Source organism: Anomalospiza imberbis, chromosome 9, assembly GCF_031753505.1.
Source record: "Anomalospiza imberbis isolate Cuckoo-Finch-1a 21T00152 chromosome 9, ASM3175350v1, whole genome shotgun sequence".
Classification (NCBI taxonomy): domain Eukaryota; kingdom Metazoa; phylum Chordata; class Aves; order Passeriformes; family Viduidae; genus Anomalospiza; species Anomalospiza imberbis.
The window spans coordinates 20,153,694-20,173,376 of record NC_089689.1 but is presented as its reverse complement, the minus strand read 5'-3'; the positions used below and the strand labels follow the sequence as shown (position 1 = coordinate 20,173,376).

General features: G+C 37.5%; 1 protein-coding gene across 3 annotated transcripts in view; it reads left to right on the top strand.

The window, feature by feature from the left end:
- The window catches only part of ST6GALNAC3 (ST6 N-acetylgalactosaminide alpha-2,6-sialyltransferase 3), a 219,430-nt gene that overhangs the window by 132,405 nt on the left and 67,342 nt on the right, over positions 1-19,683 (top strand). For 2 of the 3 annotated variants that reach the window (XM_068200035.1, XM_068200036.1), the window contains exon 3: positions 10,506-10,915. In XM_068200035.1, coding sequence (XP_068056136.1) covers positions 10,506-10,915 — 410 coding nt within the window. Of the gene's footprint in view, positions 1-10,505; positions 10,916-13,297; positions 14,090-19,683 lie in introns of those variants that run through there. The other variant, XM_068200038.1, reaches the window with a different exon arrangement.

Sequence of the window (19,683 nt, the reverse complement as noted above, 5' to 3'; positions counted from 1 at the left end):
CTTGAGGTGCAACAGAGCCTGTAGTGTGGAGCAGCATTGCTCCAGATGGAGGACGAAAGGAGAGGCGCAACTTGTTTGCTTAGAAGGCACTTCTCAGTATTCCATGATCTCTTCTCTTTCTAGGCCCTCAGCTGAGATGTATTTTGCCACATTCATAGTGCCAGCAAGCCACAGCAGGCAGATGCTCTCAGAGGGCACTGATTTTCTTTCTCACGTTGCTCTCCTGTAGGACCTGTTTTGTCAGAACCATGGTAGTCACTGCTGTATCAGTGTGAGTTACAGAGCCACTGATGAGCTTAGATGTTGACCTTTAAGATTGCTTTTCAAGTTTCAAAGATCCTGCTGTCATTACAGTCCTTGGAAACATTAGGAACCGCAAGCTATATTAAAGCCAATAGTCTAAAAGAACAAAACAAAAAAACCTTCACAAGGTCTGTGCACTCACAAGCAGAGTGGAAATGTAGAATCTGATGCCTGCATGGAAGCTAATGTGGCCTTCAAGACTTCCATCCCAGAGATAGACTTGGGGCAGGAAATCATTTCAGTAGTGACCAGGGAAGTCCATCCAGCCCAGAACATCAGTATGTGTGCTCACACACAGAGAAGGAGCACTGTATTCTGGCTTTGTGAGTAGGCAACTTACATCAAGAAAGCACTCTGCATCCTTTTCATGGGTTGAAGCTGAATCACAGCTGAAAGGCCTCTGAGCTTCCCAGGCAAAGGAGTAGCACCATGATTTTGTAATCTTGTCCATCCATGAGCTGCAAATCCAAATTGCTCTTCCCAAAATTCCTATGTTAGGTGAAGTCTCCATGAAGTCTTTGGCCATGTCAGTGGGAGTTTTACTTTTAGCTGTAACGGAGGCAATGAATGTGCCATAGATTTACCCAGAAAGTCAGTGTATAGGTATGTTGCAGTGGTATTTTTCTTTTGAAGATGTATGAAGGACTAAAAATTAATTTTGCTGTTAAAAATTTAAATTATAGGTAGAAGAGCTATATGATTATAAATATCCATTTTGGAAGTAGTATTGTTTATATCTTGCAACTGTGTCACTGTGAGGCCAGACTATGTAGAGGAGAAAAGATTGATAGGGTTTATTATTTTCATCTTTTGATAAGGTTTTGTTTTGCCATTCCTTCTAGCATGTTTCACCTCCTAACTTACCAGCTCATTTGTGTGTGTGTTACTCAGCACCTCGGGCCTTGGTTTGGTTCTGAGCTCTGTGCTGAGGATGCACAGACCTGCACAGGGCCCTTGACTTCCGTAAAGTTTGGCAGAGGTTGCTGAGCTCAGGGGCTTTTCTCCAGTAAAGACACTTATGTGAGGGGTAAATGGGGCTGTTTGGGATGTGGCAGGAGCAGAAGCTGCGCTGTCCAGCTCCATGAGTAGGGATTACTGACAGAAGGATCTTTCCATTATTTACAAGTCACTTAGCCCCAGAGGTTTCCCCTCGAGTTTCTGCTTACTGAGTTACTGCAGGTGTTGTTAGTCCATGCTACAAAATGTTGTCTGCATGAAATCTGCACTGATTAAAAGGTTCTTAGTGGACATATGCACCAAGGCAATGATGCAAAAGCAATCAGAAGACAGTATATGTACAGTGATTTTTTTTCTTTTGAAACAGATCTTCAACTTCAAAGTTTTAAAATATGCAGCTATGCTTCAATAGCTTTCATTAATGACTTAAAAAAAACATAAAACACATCTGCCTAATAATTTAAGCAGAACTTTCTAATCCATTTTAAATTTTTGTCCTAGTGCCCATTGCCATAGTGTTTGAAATTTCAGGTGTCTGACAAAATGATGATTTGATCTTTTATCTTTCTGAAACTGAAATGACTTTATAATTTTAAAATAGAAGATATTTCAAACAATTACATTTTTGTACTAAGACTTTCTAAGTGAAATTTTAACCTGAAACTACATTTTTAGAGAAAATTTTAAATGTTTTTACAGATGACAGTCATAAGGTGGTACTGCAAATATTGCCAATGTACCAGTGAAAGCAAATGAATGTGGCCAGAAGTAACTGTGTATTCTCTTCTAGATAAGGCATCCTGCAATTAAGAACACTGGACTTAGAAAGCTTCTTAAAGCTTATTTTGTCAAATGAAAAATGCCACTGGTTTTAATGCTATTGTAATAAACCTTATTCTTATTCCTGGCATGGATATTATAATTCTTTTAATTTCAGAAAAAAATAGATAAATTAGCATTTTAGCTTATCACTTTCCTTCCATGCATACAAATAATTTGTCAGGTAGACCACCAAGGGAGACAAAATTAAATAACAGGTCTAGACAGCATGGAACCAAAATAAATTAGAGGTTAGGGTTCCAGCCTGTTAGGCGGGTTTTCATGGGAAAGAGGAGGAGAGGTTAATACAAGGAAGTTTTTCTGACAGTTTTTGCTGCCTACCTTGATATTGTTTCCCCATATCAAATCCCAAATAAATTGACCTGAAATAAGATGTAAACTTTATATTAGAAGTCCCCTAGTTTATTTGTGATTCTAATTTTTTCAAATGTATTTAGATTAGAGGCCTTACAGGCATTACTGCATCTGTGATTCAGCCAACTAAGTTCCTAGATAATGGTCCATGATTAATGGTGAGTGCTGATAATAGGAGGTTATTAGAGAAAGCAAACTTGGAACAAATCTGCTGTATACATAATATACTTTACCGCCATCTGCGGGTATTTATAATAAATACAAATTAAAGTCAGCAGTTAGACCAACTCATGTTTTCCATATGTGACAGAGAATTCCTTAGACATAGTCTTCCAGTAGGCATCTTCACTGTAGGAATTTCCATTAATTTTTTTGCAGAGATACTTACTATTACCTGCACAGGAGAAACAGTTTTTGTGGATAGGGTTCTTTTGGCCTTAGTTACTGTCAAGGATGTCTTTCTAGAGTCTACTCTGTAAGGAAGGATTGTGTGTTACATGTTACCTCTGCTCTGCTGCCACACATTATTGGGTGTGAAAAATTAGTTTTGTCCTTTCGTACTGAGATGCATTTGCTATTCAGCCCATGTGCGAACAGGACATTCCTCCCTTTTATGTCTCCTTGAGTTGTGACATTTTACCTCCTGGTGGTTTGCATTGTTTGCTGAGCAAATATGTCTGTATAGAGAAGAAACAATTTTTATCTTCCTTATTACTAAATGTAAAAAGCTGAAAAGAAGTGTGATACAGACAGAGAATTGCAGAAGATAAATTAGAGCTAAATATTATGATACCAATAACTTGCTGAATCAAGTGACATGTTTTGCTGGTAGCAAAGGTACTGTTGCAAATACAGTTCTGCAGCAGAGTGACAAAAGGGGTGCCATTGTTAGGATCAGCTTGTGTTGTGCTCTGAGTTGTTTATGCTGTTTGATGGACAATGTCTGGTTTACATGGTGCTTTTCCAGTAACTTCTGTGCACAAAATTCAAGTAGTACTGAGGGCAGCTGAACAATGTGGTGGATGTTAAGATAAATGACTTACTGGATTCAGCATTCGACAAGCAGTATTTGGTTGGAAGAATTCCCGGCTTTTGAACTATTACAAAGTCATGATATTTAAACCCTGTGTGTTTGTAAATGGGTGATAGATGAAGTGCCACAAACATTCTGGTTAGTTATGGTCATCATGTAAACCTCTGGGATGAAGTCAGGAATACTCTAGAACTAATGTTGTTTGGTTGGTTTTCCATTTTGTTCAGCTGTGAAGCTAATTTTTTCATAGGCTGTTTTTCAGAGTGAATGCTGTTTTAGTGCCTACTTCGTGAACTTGCCTGTGTAGGGTGTGCATGATGGAGTTTGCCTCCCTTCCATAACAATTCAATCCTCAAAAGTGTTTGACAGGAGCATTTCCACATATGTTCTTGGGTGTACTTGTCTCTTTATGCTGATTTTATATATACATATCTATGCCAGAGAGTATTCTGCTTTTCTTCCAGTTCAGACGTGATTGTTGTGTGGATCTGCATGCCTAGGGATGTCAGGGTTTCTGGTTACCTACAAACTATAGTACTGTATGCTGGACTGAGCATATCCATTTTCATCTGTTTTCTACTTGGCCAGTTGCAGTGTAATGGACAAAAGCTTTTCTCTCTGCCTATTCATGCCTAAATTATTTGATTGACATGTCTGATTTAGTTTTATTCACAACAGTTAGTTTATAACTTAACAAATATCTTTAGGAGTTTTAGTTCTTCTTTGCTGGATTGCATTCCCAAACATCATGGTTTATCTTCTCGGCTGTATAGCAGTATTTTGCTTTTTCTCAAATCCTTCTTCCCTTTCTTTCCCTTTTAAGCACTAAACTACATTCTACCTTTTCATAGGTGTCTGAATTTTTTTCTGTTCTCTCTTCTGTGTGTTCATTCCATTTATTTCCTCCCCCTTCTGTGACATGATCCATTCATGTAAATAAGAGCACGTCCTTTCTGCCGTCCTGCCTAGGGTCAGGGCAGTTTGCCAGGCACCTGAGACACAAAGGAAAATGGGTCTTCTGCAGAGTGACTGAGAGTGCTCATGCCGGACAGGTCTTCATATCTTCAGGAAATGCCTTAGGGCAAAACTTTCTTCACCTGCCACTCTCAGTGCCCTAAGTCCTTCAGAGCTGTTGACCATCAGTCCTCCAGAGCTCTGCCTCTCCCGGGTCTTTCTGTTGTAATTGAAGCCCTGAATCTGGCAGCTTCCTTCCTTCATTAACCCTCCATGCAGAGGTAGAACAGTTTCTCCTGTTCTTATTTACTCCCTGCCACCTTTGTATTTTTAAGCCTTTTTTACCAATAGAGCTATTGAGAGTGTTCCAATAGTTTATTATTCCAGAAGAAAATACTAGTGTAGGCTTATTTAAAAGGTATCAGTTTCCATTAAGTTTCAGCTGGAAATCAGGAAAAATGAAAAAAAAATGAAAAAGACTGTTTTTTAATGTGAACTCCCATTCTTTCACCTTTTCATAATAAAGAAGTGTTCAATTGGAGAAGCATTTTTACTCCATTTTAGAAAATTACTTAAATACAATTTTTTAAAAATAGAAAGTTAAAATATTTTGATCAAGCTGGACATGGCTTTTATTCAATTTTAGTAAATTTTGTTTTATGAGATTATAATGAGAGGTATGATCTTTCACTTTTCAATTTTTGCCTTAAAGTACTGGAAAATGCCTAAAATACATAACAAGACCTGGTTTTATTCTTTATAGGTCATATACTTGATTCTTTCTACTCAGAGTTTCTCAGGTATATTTGAGGCATTTGGTTTTCAGCTCTTGGTATTGTGAGATGTACTTAATTCTTGCTTTGTTTCAAAGCTGCCTGTATTGTTCCCAATAGGAGCAGGAAAATCAACAACATTCTGGTGAGCATGTACTCTGCTGTATTTTGAAAGAGGTAGGAGCTGGCATGGAGTTGTCTGGAGCTGTCTTAAAAGTGAGAAAGATGACACTGCATCACTTTGCACTGTGATTCGTGTTTGGAAGGATTGAGTTTCTGGTTTGGTTTTTTTCCTTTCCATGAGAAAGCAAACTAAAATGTTTCAAAAATACACTTGCTGGTTGAAAGTTTAGATAGGGTGAGTGACTTTGGCCCACAAGTTTCAACCTCTGCCCAAAGTCTGAGCTTCCTTTGTTTTTCTGTCTCATTACCACTGACATGAGGAATCCACAAGATACTTGTTCAAGCAAAGGGCTGGTACAGCCCCTTTAAGGAGCTGTAACAAGAGCTGCAATCAAACAGTTCTGTAACAACTGGGTCAGTGTGTATAGAAAGACTTTCAAATACAGTTATTTATTCAGTCTCCTGCTGTAAGATTAGTACCATTATGTGCCTCCTATGCACTCCCCTCCAATTCATTTAATTTAAATAAAAACTTTCTGCTAGAACTCATGTACATATCAGTGACATTCATCTAAATCAAATATCCCAGGCACTTGAGTCTCGGGGACAGTCTTATGAAGAAGCAGATGATATTTTATTTATTTGGAAGTGGGATGCATGTTGATGTTGGGCTTATTTCAAAATAATGCCAAAATGTTAAAATCTTTATGAAATCTTAACATTAAATTTTATGAAGACAGACATGTTTGCTGGGACGTGATACTGAGGGCTAGGACCAAAATCAACTGCTGAAGGTAAAAAAACCACAATACTGCCATAGGGGGCAATAGGGAACAAACACAAACTCAGAGTAATCAGACCTGTCTTTTTAATAATTTTTATCATTTTTTGCTTGATGTTAGTAATATAATGTCATTTATATACAGTACTGTACTAATTTGGTGGTGCTTGCTGGGTGAACACACTAATACTATCTTTCTTTTCTTTAATGTGCTGAATTTTTTCCTAGAGAAGCTTGGCAAGTCTTTTCTCCCAATCAGAGGTCTGAAGAAATTGAGTAAGTGTAGATAAAACCAGTTTGTTTAATCACTGAAACACAGGAAAAATTAAAATACATTTTTTGCTTGTAGAGAAAAGCAATAAAAACAATGCCAGACGGTTAATGCCTCTCTTGTACCTTTCATTTCAAAGACCTCAAAAGAATATCAAGAAGAATAAAGGCAAAATCTATTCCCTATTGGCATCATTATAAATGTTGTATCCTCTGAAACATCCAAGAAGAGTAGAAGAATAAATGGCATTGAAATAAAGAAAGTGTCTCTAGAGCTTTGTTCAATCGGCTTTGTTAGAATTCACTCAAATAGGATGATTATAAGAAAAGATCTCATTTGTTTCAACATTAAAGGAGCAAATTAATATGTGGCAAGCTGCTAATAATTGCCTCATTATGTAGTGAATGGGCATTGCGTCCAATTTACAAAATTACAATCATATTGTTAAAGTAACAACTGAGAAAGTTTAGTCTGAGTTTCCTAACTCTCTGTGTGATTAGCTGTGGGATTCAGAGTGGAACAGAGTTGGTGGTTGGAGAGAGCGTGCCACCAGTCTATAGTGCTAAGGAGCCACAAGAGAAATTCAGCTTTTCTTTAGTGGAAATTCCATCTGCAGAGGTCCTGAGCTGGGTTTGGTCCAGCTGAGGAGTGAATCTGGCAGTCTCTGCTGAGACCAGAGCTTGGCATGTGTCTGCTCTGTCCAGATGTTATTTTGTGGTTCAGAGACCTGGCCTGAGATCATCCCCACATGGACCTCAGCAGATGTACAGGGCTGTGGCTGGGAAACTTGGTGATCCAAGATCTGTGCCATTGGGAAACCTACCCATACAAATGGTTCTGTGGCTGGAATTTCAGTCTCCTGATGGAGACACTGGAAATGGTGGGGGAGTTGTCAAACTTGGAAAGTAAGCAATTTTCCAAATAATGAAATCCTGTGTTGGAGAGAATCATGTTTTGTGACCTACTTTAGTTGGATTTGCTTGTGACCTTTTCTAATTCTGGCTGATTTTGTTATTTAATGATTTGACCTTTGATTCTGTGAAGCCACTTCAGTGCTAAATGCAAAGATTTAATAACTAGAACTGTTTGATAAGTGACCTTTATTACACAGCTATTTCTCTTTGCTAGAGAAATGGCACTGTTTTGCGAGTTCTAATTCACAGTTTTAATTATCTTTTCCATTGTCTGTAAGCTTGCACAGGAAATGGAAAGGTCAGACATTTCATTTTCTTTACTGATTAAAATATAAGTGTTCCTTAACAGTTACGATGTATCATTCAGGAAAAAGATGGGACTATTTGTCGGAACCAGCACCCAGCTGCTCTCCTGAGGTCTTCTACATACTTGTGGTTAGCAAAAAAAAGAGAAATTTTCCAGCAGTAATAACAGCTCAGCCCCCTTGCTGTTTAGAGATGAGATAAATGTCTAAGTGCATGAAAAGAGAAGAAAACCTGAATGGTTCTTAATATTTCTGTCTTTAACTCATTTATCTATGATGCAAGTGAATGAAGATCTTGTGGGGGTGAACCTTGGCCTGATTTTCTGGGTCCACAGAGGATAAGAAGTAACAACACAAGTTTCTGTGTGGTCCTGCCAATCTGTTTCAATCCTACTGTTGCTGGACCATCTCTGCAGATGAAGAGGGCAGCCTGGACCCATTTGTATTGTATGTGGGTTCATGTGTGTTACTGAAACCACCCTTCTCATCTGTGACACAAACGAGCACCACAAACTGGTGGCCTGTCTCTATATGGGGTTCAATGAGTGAATATTGATGTGTGTTTTCTCATATGTTGAGGGAGATATGATGCAAAAAGATGATGGAGGCAGTGGAATATCTGTCATAGGTCTCAGCCTCCTAACTCTGGGATCTTTGTTGGGAAATGTGCGTATTAGGACGTGTAAAATCTACATTGTAAAAATATTTATTGTGAGATAGATCTGGGAGGGGGTTAGCCTCTGACTCTGTTCAAGAAGAGCAGATTATATGTTGACCTAGTGTAGCCATTCAGTATTATGAAAGCACTTTATAAATTGGAACAAGATAAATGAATCACAACAAAAGAGCTAGAAAACCAGGGGACACAGTTGCAGGAATGAGTGTACTCAGCTTATTCAAGCAGAACAGTTGCACTCAGTGAATAGAAAATGTGCAATGCATTTCTAACTAAGGTGAGGAAATTCAAACAATTCCAAATTTAAGAGAGCAGCTCCATTTTAATGGAGAAGGAAGAATTTAGTGAAAAAAGCAGCTCTGAGGATGAGACAAATTTAAATAGAACCATATTCTTGACCAAATTGGCTTTTCCTATCTAGCAGTTTCATATTCAGCATTTGTTAGTTTGAAAGTTCAGCCTGAAAGCTATAAATTAATCTACTGGGTCTGTAACAATTCACTTCATGCTAGAATATGAGTTATGCTCATGGATTTGTTTAGGTCACCCAGCCATGTCCTCATAATGTATCTTAGAGAGAATTTCTGTAAGTAAGCAGTAAACAGAAAGACTGCTCCGTTCAGCTGCATCTCCTGGGATTTCATCCCTGCTGTCAGAGAGCCATGCAGGATAGCTCTCTAAAACTGTACCAGCTATAAAAAATGCATGGTGTTCTGTAAAGGAAACATTGACACTGCTTTTGTATTCAATCAGGAATCTTTAGCTACTGGCGAAATGAGGAAAGAATGTTTTCCTGAACCAGCCACATAATGAAATCAAATCAATCACAACAGAGAAATCAAAGCTTTGAAATTGTGAGGTTTACTGCACAAGTCATGCAGGATGCACCTTAATTCAGTACAATATTTGTTACCCACAGATGAGATATTTTAGCTGTTACAGTTTGGCTTTCTTCAGATGTTTGTCTCTTGTCCTTGCATTATTCCCCCTTATCAAAGAATTCAGTTTTTTTTTCAGCAATTCCATCCTAGGGTTATAGTGGTTAAATGTAGGCAGGCTATTCATCTACATCAGCTAAATGAAGTGTGATTTTGAAGAGAAATAACCACAAGTCTGATCAGAAAAGCACCTAGCATCCTGTCAGAGTACATGTCCAAAGAACATGAAGGGAATTTTTCCTAAAAAATACTAAACTGAGGTCACTGGTTCCCAGTTGTGAGCATGACAGAGGATCAAGTCTGTGACCATACAAAAAAAAATTGTAGGTTATCTCTGACCTGGATGATCTTCTGTAGGTTTTTTTTGTTTGTTTGTTTGTTTGTTTTTTTTGATGGATCTAGTTTTCATTTGATTTCAATTTCAGACTGAACTCTTTATACAATCCAATTTAAATAGAGGGCATTTTCTTTTAGTCTGTAGGTACAAAACAACAAAAAGGCATTTACTCTTTATACTCTGAGAAATGGAGTATCAGATGGGTCCTTATATCTCTGTTATATTATTTTTTCTATTTTCAATTCATACTGGAGTAATAGCACCCTAGAACATGGTCACAAAATACTGTCTTTGACTATATTTTTCTCAGGATTAAGTTCCTAGTTCAGGTGTCACCAGTCCCTCTACCTCTCATTTTCCATGGATCATAACTGCTCTGTGGAGAGAACAACATATTCCTCTGTCCACATCTCCTTTCCAACTGCAGGATTTTCATACTATTAGATTGCTTTTTAGAGATACATTTTGCATTAGACTTCTGTCATAAATTTGGGAACTGTTCATTCAGACACAAACACAGTTAAGGTACAGTTAAACTTCTAGCATTACTTTTTCAGTAGATTTTTTCCCATTGCTGACAACACCTTGTTAAAAGAGACACCATTGATCTAAATATTGCTTTCTACTGTTTCTTTATTCCTTGTTTTCTAGTGAAAAGAGTAACATTTAGAGGGAGAAAAAAGAATTATTATTTGTATAGTTGACTTTGCAAGGTGGGAACAAAGGCAAAGATTGGAAATTTTCTATTTCATTAAAAAGGTTTGCATTTGTAGTGGTAGAGTTTTCGAGCAACTCTGCCACATGGGGATTGCAGTTATGTTTTTTTAAAGAGAAGCATTGCTATCAATTTGTTGTACTGTACCTGTTTTTCTTTTAACCGAATTTTCAGTCTTCATGTTTTACAGAGAAAAACTTGCAATGTACGTTACTGTTTCCTGTCTTCCAGCCTCTACAACTTGACTGTGACCTCTGTGCCATTGTTTCAAACTCGGGACAGATGGCTGGCCAGAGGGTGGGCACTGAGATAGACAAGTCCTCCTGCATATGGAGGATGAACAATGCTCCCACAAAGGGCTACGAGGAAGATGTTGGGAAGAGGACAACCGTAAGAGTGGTCTCTCACACAAGCGTGCCTCTCCTGCTCAAGAATCCTGAGTACTTTTTCAAAGAAACCAACAACACCGTTTACGTGATCTGGGGTCCTTTTCGAAACATGAGGAGGGATGGAAATGGCATTGTGTACAACATGCTGAAGAAAACTGTTGACAGCTACCCAACTGCCAAAATCTACGTGACAACAGAGAAGCGCATGAGTTACTGCGATGCGGTATTTAAGAAGGAGACAGGAAAAGACCGGTGAGTCTTAAATGTGAGGAACAATTATAATGTTTGACAAAAGATACGTGAGAAAAGTCCATGTGGGATGTCAGCTACTAAATGAGTCCCCAGATATGTTTTTAATGGATTGTTATATGGGTTTGACTGTTATAAGCACTTGATGAGGCAGCAGCTAGGCCCCATTTACCCCACCTACACTACCTTCTGTTCATTCCATTTCTGTTGGCTTGAATCCCAAAAATATTGGATGTCTTCCTGAAATGTTTTCAAAGCTGCATGTTGTTTTCAGCTCAATTTACTATTGATTAAATTGACATTTTATTTGAAGAGGATGATCTTACACAAACAATATTTCCAAATGCACAACCTCAGGATAATTCTGGATATTGCATTTTCTTCTCTGTTGAGATTCACTGTAGCTTTTCTTCAAACACAGACCCCAGGGTTATGTATTATTTCTGTTTCTTGGTGAAAACAGGTTATCAGACATACTGGAATAGATTTAGGTTTTTACCAGTATTATGCTGAAATTCTATTTTCTATGCTTGATAATGTGTATTTATGCTACTCAAGTGAGGCTGTAAGAGGTGAAGATGTGAGGACTGTTTGGGCTAGCATGTTCAAAGCAGAAACTAGATTTGTAGAATTAAGACCACAAATTTCAAGAATTTGTAACCAAGCTGCGAAAATTCAGGTCATCTGTGTTTTGGCATGGAAGAGCACCTGTCACACATACTCACTTGAGCTAACTAGGAAGGAGTTTCCAGATCACTGCTGTGCCTTAATAGTAATTTTTAAATTTGTGCATCATGAATTTGAGGTTGGAAAGGACTGTTGCTATTCTCACCAAATTAAAGATACAGGTTTTCACAAGCAGCTTAACATAGTCTGAAATTTTGACTTAGCTTTTGAAGTAGAAAACCTTGTTATCTCAAACGTACTTGTTTCACTATATTATTAAACTGTCAGAACTTGGTGACCGTTGATTTTTCCTATTTTTCAAACTATTGGAGCATAAGAAGGAGCCTGCCCCTGTTCACCAAGTGCACATGTTGCTGCTGTGGTTCTGAAGCTCAAGGGAGCTCATATATCTCATAAAGGTATCAAGGTTATCATGGCTTCTTTAGTATAACTGAACAAACTGATAACCAGAGGCTAATATATACACAAGATCCATTCTTGAAAAATGACCTTTAATAATCCAAGTCATCCTGTTTACATATTAATCAAGGTAAATATGATCCCAGGTACATTATTGTATTGCTGTACATAAATTTGTTTATATTTATGGGTCAGTCAGGTCACAGCGACTTTACATTACTTCATCAAAATCCTTATTGTGAGATTAGACCTTGAAAAAATCTCCTCTTTTTCCTATGAAAGAAAACATCTCATCATTCAATGTCAAAGTATCCTTCTCTCCAGCCTAACCCATTCCTCTTCAACAAATTAACACATCTCAAGTTTTTTATGCAATTAACACGATACAAATGCTTCTTTTCATGTCAAAAGCAGATTGAATTTTTCTCAGTGCTTATAACAAAGTTCTTAAGTAGCCTAATGTCAAAGTGGCCCATCTTCGTTTTCCTTAAGTTTCACATTGCAACAGCAATAAATTTTTATGAGCCTGTCTCATGACCCTTCACACTGTTTGTGCACGTGCGTCCCTTTGACACCAAGGGAAAAGCCCACCACTTCTCACAGTGGCAGCCAGGTAACATCCTTGTATCTACTGCAACTTTCATTTTTAGTCCTGCTTTTCCACATCAAAGACTTAGTGATGTATTTAACATCATTTAGTGATTTTGTCATGCAGAAACAAGGGAAATGGTTGATGCATCACCAGCCAATGCCTTCTGTATCTCAAGAAAACATCTTGCAGTTCCCTGGTAATTGGGGACTTCAGTTTGGAAACTCTTTCATTTTCTGTAACATCTTCAATTTGCAGGACTTGTCTTCTTTTTCTGAGGAGGGTCATGAGACTGTTAGAGGTATGTGGCATTTGTGGAAGCAGTAAATGGAGAGCACTGGAGATTTGTGGGTGATGAAAATACTTTCACACATTGTGCCAGGCTATTATGATGCTGAGACAGACTCGGGTTCCTCAGCCAAATATTCTTCAGTTCCTCAGAGAAACATCAACCCTTACTTGGAATATTAGATTGAACAGAGGTCTGGTTCGACATGTTTCCAGCAAAAATTCTGGAAGGAAACCAATTTCAACTCATATTTTAAAATGTACTGAGTGGATTGCAACTACATCTATTTTAGTTTAATCCTAAAATACTGTCTTTCTATATAGTATATGCTGTAGTGCATAGTAAGATTGCAGCATATTTCTAGTCTGTCAAGCCTTTAATGAGTTTTCTGTTTCTGCTCTTTGATGTACAATCTTTTTAGGTAATTAGTGGGACTTTTCAGCAGTTTTATCCTTGTGATGCTCAAGTTTTTAAAGGATTTAGTGAGAAACAGCTAACAGGTAGGTGCTGCAGTCACTTTTCTACTGCAGAAAAGCTCTGGTCCTGCAGTACTGACATGGGAGCTTTATCCCTGACTTCACTGAGTGCAGGTCCAAAATCCACAGCTTTGGTATTGATGAATGATTTATTACTGATGCATGGAAGAAATAAGTATTGCCTCTGAATAACTTTGAACAAACGGGCTTTTTTTTATTTTGTAATGCATTTTTTAATTCTACAGCAGTACAAAATACCCTCTGATATGGGCTGTCCTACCTGGGTAATTAACCTTGCATGAGTGTTAAGAATCTGGGGAACATATGTTCTTTCTGAGAGTATTTGTTAGTGGAGCAGTCGAGTTCAAGGTGGTGAATGCTCATCCACTTTGAATAATTGTTGTACTTAAGTAATATTCATTACCAGACATTCACAATTTTTCATTAATGCATTTTACTTGGTACTTCCCTAGAGGGAGCATAAAGCTGGCAGCTTCTTCCAGTACTTCACTAATATGCTGGTGTATTATATATATATTTACTCAAGTGAAAGGATTTAAAGAGATATTAAATAATTACTAAATGTGCCATCTTTGTATGTACCTCAATCCAGAGAAGTGGTTCTAAAGCCATCTATATCTCTGCCATGCAATACAAATACAATGCAATATGATATAATAACATTTAATTGGTAATAACAGAGAAAACTGTAGTCTTCATTAAAGCAGCAAAGCTAATTCCGGTCTGATAAAGTGCACTAAGCATCCCTAAATAGGTTTTAATTAGCTGGCACCAAAGCTTCACCACCCTTAGGGAGGGTAAAATTAATGAAAACTAGCAGCAAATAGATCAATGCTACTGGATGTTCTTGCCTTAGGTGAAGGTGATGAGAAAGAAAGGAGTGTCTTTTAAGGATCATTTAGAAAACAGTCTGCATTAAAAGTCACTTTGAACAAGCAATGCTAAAATAAATCTGTGCTGATACCAGCAGAGCAGTCTGATGTTTCCTGGACTGCAGGAAACTCCGTTTGCATTTATACTGCAAGCATCTCGGGCCAGCCCCTGAGCACTGCAGCTCCCAGCAGTGCCTGGGAGGGTCCAGCTCCACATCCACGGGGCTGGCAGTGGGCTCAGGGCACTCTGTCCTCCCACTGCGCAGGGGAGGTGTTCAGCCCCAGCAAACAGCCGGTGCTGATGTGCTGGTACTGCTCAAAGAACAGCTGAACTGGGTGTTTGTAGTCACTCTTCCCGTGAGTAACTCCTGAAAAGAGCCTGCTGAGCTCCTGAAATTCCCAGTAAGAGATGTGAGATGATGTTCGGAAACCCAGCCAGTCTGGTAGACTGAGGACTTCCCACGTGCGCTGTCTTAGCTCTGACAGTGCCCATCCCATGCCCAATCAGTTCACTTCAACAACATTTTGTAAAGATTATTAGCTGCACACACACATGTCTTCAGGAGGCAGGTTCACTGAGCCACATTTGCAGTCAAATGGCTGTTTCTGAAAGACTTCTGTCAATATCTTGGAGAATTCTGAAGAAACAAAATTGCTTTTGTGTTTCTCTTCCAGAAGTTCTTCGTTTCCTCAGTTCATGCCAGATGGTGCTATGTGTTAGGTTGTGAGAAAGCTGTTTTATCATTCAAGGCAGAAAGATGTATCATTCTGATTGCTGACTTCTGCATCAAGATTCAAAATCTGGGGTTGTGTTCAAGCTGCCATTTTACTCAATTCTGCTCACTAATTATTTATTACTTTGGTGATATACGAGATCTATATTATATCTCTGTCATTTAGAGCTAGCAAATTACATTCATCTAAAGTTTGGATTGACACTGTTAAGACAATTGCAGTCATCACAGCTTCACCTCAGCTAATATGTGGTTTTTCATGTGTCTGACTAATCTACATGAAGCTGTAGTCTAGTAAAAATGTCACTGAAATGAATAAATTAAATTACATTCTCTGAGGTTCAAGTAGCTGCAAGTTCTGTTGTTCGGTGATATTCTCTGTGAATTGAGGCAGTAAAGCTGTCAGTGTCCAGAATATCAGAGTTTTATGCTGTGTTTCTAGTTGGTGGCTTGAATGAAATACTACAGTAATGATATTTTCATTTTTGGACTTGCTTTCATGTATGTATTGGTTTCTTTATCAAAGTTATTCAGAGGAAATATAAAAGATTAGCTAGTGTTGCATTAAATTTGCAGAAAGCAGTTTTCCTTGGGAAGCTGTGAACATTGCCACTGAGTCTGGCTCAGAGTGTTAAATTTTGGCACTTGGGAAGTACGTCCCATCAGTACTTTGTATTAATGTGATTAAAAAAAATTCTGGAAGATGAGTAAAAGTTAATTTCATTTTGAATAGAAAATGAGCAGAGTTAGGGAATATCAGTCTTTAAATTACAGAACTTTAGGAAGAAAAGGATGAAAAAACTGACTCAGACTGACAGAGGAAATGAATAATGCCTGTTGGAACATTTTTAAGGACAAAGATTAAGTTTAGTTTACAATTTGCTGTAGTCTTTATCATGATGATGTAATATCTGCTGCTGCACCAATGAAGTCAACAAAAGGTTCTCAACTGCCCATGAGCTTCTCAGCAACACCAAAAATACGTGTTTGATAGAGTGACCATTTTTCAAGTACTTGGCAGTGGATCTTTGTTGAACTATTGCTCGGCACTTCCATTCTTTCTTTTTATAAAGTAATTCCTTGAAAAATGCTAATGGATTTGTCCATCTTAATTCATAAAGGGTTTAAATAGTTTCATTGTCAGTCAAGGCTGCTTTATTACCTGAAAAAACAAGGGTCTAAAGCATGAAACCTTAATGAAATAAATAGATTTTTCATTATAAAACACTTAAAACCTCAGCATCTATTGCTATTTGTGGTCAATCACCAGATGGTTAACAACTGTTTGGGGGTTTATATCCACTCTTCCATTTCCTGGTAAAACACCAGTTGTTCCTGAGTGTTCTACATTTATTCCCTGCAGCCCATTAGTAACCGCATTTATATTCTTTATGAAGATTTTCCTAATTAAGATGAACACTTTTCTCTATTAGGCAGATGGAACTCAATAGAAGAAGTCCGTTCTTTATTAACATGCCAGTAAATGCTGCTCAAAGCACCAGCACTTCTGTTAAGAAACACAGCTCCTACTACATTACACTAATTACATAGTAAAGTGAAACTTTATTAAAAAATATCAATATTAGCTATTATTTTGTGATAAAGCTGTGGCTGCTTATAGATTGGTGTGAGCTTAGAGACCTATTGATTCTGCAGTGGTTGCTGACTATAGCCATGGAGTTGTTTCTTTTTAATTAATGATTAAAGACAAGGAATATATAATCAGGATCTATCCTAAATGCACTATCATTGTGCATTTTCACATGTTCTTTGAATTTATCCGTTTATGTCTTCTAATTTACCACATCTTCTTTAAGTGCCACTGGATCAGTTCTCTGCTTCTGATGAACTGTATGTTAAATCCTTCTACAGTGTTTGGTACAGCCCTTTGCACACCTTTTCCATCCTGTGCTTTAAATACTCTGCAGCTTTTATTGTTGTGAGAGAATTGCTGATACCTCTCAGAAGCAGCTGTGCCTATGGATGGGATTCTGGATTGGGTCCTTGAGGGTCCTTTCCAACTCAGCATATCCTGTGATTCTCACATCCCATGAACATCCACCTTTGGAAAGGATGATGTAAGTCACTGATTCATGCTGGCAATCCTGGTAGCATCCTGGATTGCTGGGCTTCCAGTTTTGCTGCTGGTGGTGAGGATATTTTGTGGTTGCAAAGGAAAAAAAGTATTGGAGAGCAAAATTAGCAGAAGCATAGATTTTGAATGAAGCCTTTGGTGTTCATCTTCCATAGTTCAATGTTTTTTACTTTTCAGATCACAGTGTGTAAAATAGATATTGATGTTCCTAAAGGAGCTTAAAATTTTGAAGGAATATAAATAATTTTTTAAAAATCTAAAATTCTTTTTAAAAAAAGATGATTCAATCTATTTTTTAAAATTCAGCCTTGCTGCCAGGTGAAGTAATTGTCTTGAAAAACACAGAGTGATTACCATAGAAGTCTATACTTATTACCTGTTGTCACACAGCAATTCTTTTCTAAGAGATATTAAACAGATTAGAAGATAAATGTAATGTTGGTATTGCTTAAATGTGATACCTGTTGCTTAGTAGTAACTGTGAGGTTTCTAATGGAAACTCCCTAAAGAGCTCTGAGCTGAATTTATAGTGCTAAGTAAAATAAAATACTGGAATCAAACTGCATGAGATGCACTGGCAGGTTTGTGCTACAGAGCTGCTGCTCAAGTGAGGATAGCAACTTTAGGAGACAGGGAATAAGACTCTACAATAATATCTTGCTTTGGATAAAGAAGAGTTTCTGTACATCTGTCCAGCCACTAGCTAGTCAGATTTATTAGAAACTACTTTTATAAGAAAAGGTGTGTGAGAACTCTGATACATATCTCACAGAATGATATTTAGAAAAGATTGTCATCTCAAAGCTTTGTACAAGTAAGCAACACAGCAGAAGAAAAATCTGTCTGAAAGTAGAAAAAGTTTAGCCTGAACTTATGCTTGAGTATTTTATCTTAAAATACAGAAAGATTAGTAAACAAACAAATTCTGCATGGAAAATTTAATTAGTAAGAAGTCAAGCTTGTGTGCGACCTCATAGACATAGGCAGGAGGAAAACTAAGGGGAAATGGGGAATTTATGTTAATTTAGAATTATGTTAATTTAGAACTCATTGTTAACTAGGTGCTTGCTTGTGCATATCTTCAATATGTATTTTTACCCAGATGAAAACAAAGCAGATATTCTACATATTTTAATTTCTGTGTTTGTTATCCCACATAAAGAATTTAGGCTGCAATTTTAGAACAGTGAAACTGTTCAAATAGATGGATCTGTAGCACATGCCTTTGAAGGTGACTCAGGATTCATAGCAATGCTTCTTGGGGAGCCTGATGTGCTATTGGGATTTGCTACAACCTGTGTTTAGAAAACAATCACTCCTACACAGTTCCTGTGATACTCAACTTCTCTGAGCTTTTAACCATGAGGCAACTCTGCATTTGAAGAGTAACATGCACAAGAGCAGCATGTACAGTTTTTCTCAGAGACTCACATCTTCAGCAGGTTTTGGAACTTTTGACAGTCTGGAAAAACATAACTGTAACAGTGGGAATTTATTATGAATCTTCACTCTTATGTCTTCAGTTTGTGTGAAGTCTCAGATATTGAGCAGCATGGGGCTTAGTTTGTGTTTGAAGGGAAATAATTTTTTATACAGATGTTCAAAGATTCAGCTGTTCTATTTTCAGGATTTTGTAAGCAGTTTCTGATTGTGGGAGCATTCAGTACAGTTGGGACCACTTACCGGAGACACCACTCAGAACCTGAGCAGCCCTGTCTGGTGCATTAGAATTCAGTAAACATGCAATTGCAGTAGAAGAAAAGGTTTTTAACTGCTCATATTTGTTCTTTACAAGTTTCTTGTTAGCATCCCATTCTTATTTATTTATTTATTTATTTATTTATTTATTTATTATTTATTTATTTATTTATATGAAGTTGTGCCGGCACGCATATCCTCTCTGCCCTAGTCCTACAGGTTACAGAAAGGAGGCATAAACTCCCTGTCTAATAATATTCTCTACATGAGTCATTAAAACTTTCAGAGCACAGGATTTTCTGCAAAGCTTTAAAAATTGCTGCAGATGATGTCGCTGCTGTAGAAAAAGTTAGAGAAAGGAAAGAGTTAGCAGATGAAATTCTAAAAAACAAACAGCATGCTTTTATCTTAACAATAAAAACAAAGATAAATGTCAGAAATATGTGCTCTGTGTTCAGTTTGCTCTCCATATGTTTCAGAATTTTTCTTGAATAAATTAATTAGATTTTCTAGTACTGCTGTCTCCAAAAAGTGTCCTAAATATTTTCCATGAAACTATTTCTGAAAAATGTTGCAGGTATCACTTAAGTCTCAAAATCTCTTTGTGAGGCAAAGGATATATGTCCCCTTTTTACAGCCTGACTGCTGTGAGAGAAAAGGACACTAGGGGAAAGAAGAAGCTATTGCTGTGCAGAAATTCATGCCCATAGGGTTTTTTGAATATTGTATGCTTACCGTGAAGGCATTTCAATTTCATACAGTCCTAATTTGGGGTTGGAATGGTCTGGAAGTGCACTATGGAACAAATTTCTGCTTCCCTATAACGTGTTTTCAGCCAAACATGGTAATGTTACTGCATTTCCTTCTATATGAAATCAGCAGTAGTCTCTTGACATTTTAAAATCTATCAA